Raw genomic sequence first — 5,767 nt, forward strand, 5'->3', positions numbered from 1 at the left:
GCCTTATCAGTCCCTCAGGCTGGTGGCCCCGCCCCCTGCTCCCTCCTGGCCCCTCTGGCCTCTCTGGCCCCGCCCCCTTCCTCTCCGCTGCTCCTGGCCCTCTGCTCCCCTGCCCAGCTCCTGCCTTGCCTTCGCCAGTCCCCTGGTCACTCTGCGCTCTCTCCCAGCCTGTGCCTCTGCTGCTCTGCTGCTCTGCCAAGAGGCCAGAGCCAAAAGGGCTGGCAGTGGCTGAGCGCGGCCTTATCCATCATCAGGAAGAACTGCCTGTCTGTCAAGATAGGACAATGAAGTCTATGACCTAGGGAGGTGGTGGGCTCTCCCACATTAGAGACAGTCAAGATGAAGCTGGACAGTCATCTGAGAGGGAAGCTTTAGCTTGGAGTCCTGCACTGAGCAAGATGTTGGACCTGATGGCCCTCTGGCCCCTTCCAACGCTAGTATTCTGATTCTATTCCCAGAACAATGTGTACCATTAGATCATGAAGACACTCTTCAGTTCTTCCAAAGACAGCAGAGTACAAGCACATTCAAAGAGAGAGGTTCTCACCTTCAAATTCTGTCTGACAGTTGCCCGAGTTCTCATTTAAACTCTCCTCTTCATTGATGATAATATTTTCAATGTCTTTCATAGTTAAGTGGTCCCGGAATGCATGATAGAGAATATGTTTCAACTCTTCCAGTGTTATCCGCTGCATATCGAACTGGGGAAGTCAATAAGAGATTGGTTAGCTGCTATCATTTTACTTTGGAGATCAGAAGAACTGGCAATCAGAAATTGGGTCTCCAACTTCCAAGACAGTTTCTTTCACTCATAAACATTTTCCCTTCCTTCAACCAATTTGCATATTTATTTATTATGTTTTAAGAAGGTCTGACAGCTGAAGCTCCACTAAAAAGCCAAATTCTGCATAATGAGATTTCACAGAAAAAGTCACCATGAAGACATTTTCTTCTTTAAGTGCACCCTGTATTAATGAGCTAGCCATATAACTTCACTGAAAATAATTAGCAGTGATTTCCTGAAGCTAGAACAGACTGTATATTTGATCCACAGTAAATGTAATATATTTACGATAATGAAGACATACTACTAAATAATCCAGGCTGGAGTGTGGGTGGAAATAGAGTGTGGAGCTACATGAAGTCCCACCTGAGATCCTGAAATATGAATCTGCTTTGCAAAGGTTAGTATTTCCCAATTTCAGCAAGAAATTGAAGAATTGAGCAAATAATTGTTAAACTGTTCTCCCAATGTCCACAAGAGGTAGCCAAACGCACATTAAAATACTCCTTAGTTTATTAACAGTGGTTGCCATGTATAGCAATGTCTTTATATTCATGTCAGAACAGGAAGGAAGGAAGGAAGGAAGGAAGGAAGGAAGGAAGGAAGGAAGGAAGGAAGGAGGAAGGGAGGGGAAATGCTGCAGATCATCTCATTTCCAAATCTAGGTATACAACATGAAGGTGAAGATGGATATTTCATTATTTTTAGTAGCATTCTCCTAATGCTACTAAAAACTAATTTAGGGATCTGTGGATCCAGCCCCCCTGCTTGCTTACACAACAATTTTGCTTTTTCAACTAGGAAATGGTGAAGAGGATTAATTGGCAATGGGGGTGCAGTGATGGGTTCTAGGAGATCATGAAAGATAAATTCTTCTTTGAACCAGAGGGTTGCTTTCTTTGAGTTGATGGTGGGAAAATGTTGCCCCCTCAAGGCTCTAATTCCCATTAGCCCCTCCTCCACGGGGTGGATGATGGGTACTGCAATCGCACAGCATCCCTACCACACCTTTTAGATCATCTCTGAAGAGGAAGAAAAAGAACATCTTCTGATTGTCTGGCCAACAAGGAAGGGATCCTGGAAATATTTATCTTGTTTGACCTGGAAAGCATGTTCCCCTGTGGGGAGGTCCAGCTCTGGTTTCCTGCCATCCTGGAATGTGTCAGAAAGAATTGCCCATTGCGAGAGCTGAGAATTCTTTTGCATCTGCCATGGCCTTCTCATGCATTCTCAAGACACTTCCGCCACAGTCCAGCATTTAAATTGATGCTCATTCACCTTGCAAGCTCTGGAGTTTTGCCAAGAACTCAAAAAGTAGTCTCCATGCTTTCCCTGCCACTCTGTCTTGGATCTGATTTCCTCAGTCCAGTTATATGTTTATCGATTGCATTTCCCCTCATGGCATTGCTCTCTCTCGCTGTCTCCGGGGTGGTGCTGGTAGAGAGCGTTGCAGAGTGTTTGGTAAGTGGGAATCATGTTTTGCAAGGGATTTTCTCTGAAATAGCTCCTATTCTTTCCATGAATGCTACTCCCATAAAAGGGTTGGTCATTCCCTGACATTTGTGAGTTTCTCAACCCTCTCTTCAAAGCAGGCCTTTTTCTTTCGGCAGGTTCAGGATGGGAACAAAATTAGGTGCACGTTTGTTCAAGTGAGGGCACACGGAGAAGCTGGAGGTTGGTCGCCTCTTGGTATACCTTCTCAGAGGTAAGTTCCTGCCCTTTTTTATGGCTGTTACTTCCACATTGGGAGGCACAAGGCTAGAAAACTCAACCCTTTAGACTTCCACAGACGTTCACTGCCTTTCTTTCTGACCACGTGCTTCCCCCCCCCACACACCCCGGTTTGGTGTGTTGTGGGTGATGTGTGTGTTTGGCTGTGTTGGTTTGGCTTGCTTGATGGGCTGGTTTTGTTTTTATGGGCTGGAAGGAGTTGGGTTGCTAACCAACCAGGAAATGAATCGCCCCTTTAACATGGCATACAGAAATCAGCCAAGGCATTTATATAACACAATATATAATATATATAACACAAGAATCAGTATCACTATGCAGACATTCCTACCTGGCACTGATAGATGAGAGGGAGGAATCCTCATCAAGTAATGGTGGAAGTAGCAGTTGTACTCTCCCATAGGTTCTTGTCTGTGTGTTAAGATCAGGCAAGGAGGGCAAACGCCACCCTTGGATGCATAGCCAGAAGCGTGGCTTCGAGATCGAGGGAGGTGTTACTGCCACTCTATATGGCTCTGGTGCGCCCACAGCTGGAGTCCTGTGTTCAGTTCTGGGCCCCTCATTACAAGAGGGATATAGCAAGGTTAGAATCAGTGCAGCGAAGGGCCACTATGATGGTGGCTGGTTTGCAGGGGAAGCCATATGAGCAGAGACTGAGGGAGCTGGGTCTCTTCAGCCTTGAGAGGAGGAGACTCAGAGGGGACTTGTTAGCGACATATAGGTATGTGAGGGGAAGTCACACAGAGGTGGGTCATTACCTTTTTCTCCTGCAGTGGAGGGCAGGACATTCCAATGGAGCCAAGTTCAGGGAACCAAGGTTCAATTTGGATGCCAGGAAGTGCTTCCTCATGGTTAGGACCCCTAGGGCATGGAATGAGCTTCCATGGAGGTGGCTGAAGCCCACTTGGTGAGGGTGTTCAATGATAGGCTAGACATGCACATGGTAGGCATGTCATGAGTGGAGCTGGCAGGAGCCAGGGGTCAGACTAGATGGCCTGGGAGACCCTTTCTGACTCGCTCTGTTTCTGTTTCTTAAGGAGCCATCTCCCAGGGAGGTGAGGGGGATGGCAGCTAGAAGCAGGGCCTCTTCAGTTGTTGCCCCTTTTCTCCGAAACAGGCTCCCTAGAGAGGTGTACCTGGCACCATCAATTGGTATCATTCTGGCACCAGACAGAATATACCTTTTCTCTGGCTATTTTAATAGCTGATTTTAGTGTCAAATCTTGATTTTAACTTTACTCTATACCTATCTTATAGCTTTAACTTAATTCTAATTTTATCTGAAACATAGAACATAGAAACAGAGCGAGTCAGAAGGGACCTCCTGGGTCATCTAGTCTGACCTTTGGCACCAGTCGGCTCCACTCATGACACGTCTACCATGTGCACGTCCAGCCTATCCTTGAACACCTGCACCGATGGGGCCTCAACAACCTCTCGTTCCACACCCTCGGGGTCCTAACTGTCAGGAAATGCTTCCTGGCATCCAAACGAAACCTTGGCTCTCTGAACTTTGCTCTGTTAGAGCGCATCCTGCCTTCCTCTGCAGGGGAGAACAGGTCTCTACCCATCTCCATGTGAAGTCCCCTCACATACCTGTATGTCGCCAACAAATCCCCTCTGAGTCTCCTCTTCTCCAGGATGAAGAGACCCAGTTCCCTCAGTCTCGCCTCATACCCCATCCCCTGCAAGCCGGCCACCAACCTTGTGGCCCTACGCTGCACTGGCTATATCCTTTCTGTAATGAGGGGCTCAAAACTGAACACAATACTCCAGTTGCGGGTGCACCAGAGTCGTATAGAGTGGTAGTAATACCTCTCTTGATCTAGAAGCCACACTTCTGGCTATGCAACCAAGGGTGGCGTTCGCCCTCTTGGCCACATCACACTGCTGGCTCATGTTCAGCCTGCAGTCAACCAGCACCCCGAGGTCCCTTTCACAAATGCTGCTCTCCAGCCCCTTGTCACCTAACCTGTACTTATGACACCCATTCCTATGCCCCAAGTGCATGACCTTGCACTTATCCTCATTGAATGCCATCCTGTTGTCTCCTGCCCACTTCCATAGTCTATCCAGATCCTTTTGGATCTGGAGTACCTGCTCCTCAGTTGTGGCCACTGCTCCAGTTTTAGTGTCATCTGCGAATTTGATCAGCAGACTGTTCACCCCTTCTTCCATGTCGTTAATGAAAAGATTAACTAGGATCCGCCCCAGGACAGAGCCCTGGGGACCCCGCTTGTCACTGGCCACCATCCCGATTTCCCACTGATGTTTACCTTCTGTTTCTGTCAGTCAACCATGCCCTAATCCACTGGACAGTGCTCTGGTGTATCCCAAAACTCCTCAGTTTCTCCACCAGGATATCATGGGGCACTTTGTCAAACGCCTTGCTGAAATCCAGCTATACCACATCTACTGCATCCTCCCCATCTAGCCATCTCAAAACCTTGTCATAGAATTCCACAAGGTTTGTCTGGCAGGAACTGTTTTTGCGGAAGCCGTGTTGTGTGGCTGTCAGCCTCCCTTCCCTATCTAGCATCACTAGATCTCTCTCTATGATGAGCCTTTCCATTGTTTTTCCTACAATGGACGTAAGGCTAACCGGTCTATAATTCCCCATGTCCTTTCTACTACCCTTTTTGAAAATTGGGACCACTGATGCCACCCTCCAGTCCTCTGGAACTTCACCCGTTCTCCATGAGGTCTCAAAAATGGAGGCCTGCGGGCGTGAGAGAACCCCTGCCAACTCTCTAAGTACTCTCGGGTGTAACCCGTCAGGGCCTGGCACCTTTGTAATGTCCAATGCCCTGAGGAGCCCCTCAACTTCAAGGGGGTGACTCTAATCAGTGCCCCTAAGTCCCCAGCCTCATCTAATCTCCTAAGCGGATATCCCCCATCCTGCTTTGGGAGAACACAGAGGCAAAATTGTCATTTAGCATCTGCGCCTGTTCCCTCATATCAGTCACTGGATCTCCTTCCTCCCTTTTTAGTGGTCCCACCACTTGTCTCCCCTTCCTCTTCCTATTTACATGCTGAAAGAAGCCCTTTTTGTTGCTCTTGATATTCTTGGCAAGCCTCAGCTCGTCATCAGCCTTAGCCTTGCGAAGAATCCTTCTGCAACGGGCCTCCTCCTCCTATACCCTTTTGTCTATTTGCCCCAGTACCCATTTCCTACGGAGGTTCCTCTTTCATCTAATCCCTCTATCCACCTCCTTTCACATCCATGGTGGCACTCTCCTCTGCCTCCCCACC

The 5,767-nt window shown here is 48.0% G+C and overlaps 1 protein-coding gene across 2 annotated transcripts in view; it reads right to left on the bottom strand.

Moving 5' to 3' along the window:
- CALN1 (calneuron 1) overlaps window positions 1-5,767 on the bottom strand; it is a 98,995-nt gene that overhangs the window by 5,980 nt on the left and 87,248 nt on the right. For both annotated transcript variants that reach the window (XM_044430307.1, XM_044430308.1), the window contains one exon: window positions 548-701. In XM_044430307.1, the coding sequence (XP_044286242.1) occupies window positions 548-701 (154 nt within the window). The remainder of the gene's footprint in view (window positions 1-547; window positions 702-5,767) is intronic.

Source organism: Varanus komodoensis, unplaced genomic scaffold, assembly GCF_004798865.1.
Source record: "Varanus komodoensis strain SLA01 unplaced genomic scaffold, ASM479886v1 scaffold20_1, whole genome shotgun sequence".
NCBI lineage: Eukaryota > Metazoa > Chordata > Lepidosauria > Squamata > Varanidae > Varanus > Varanus komodoensis.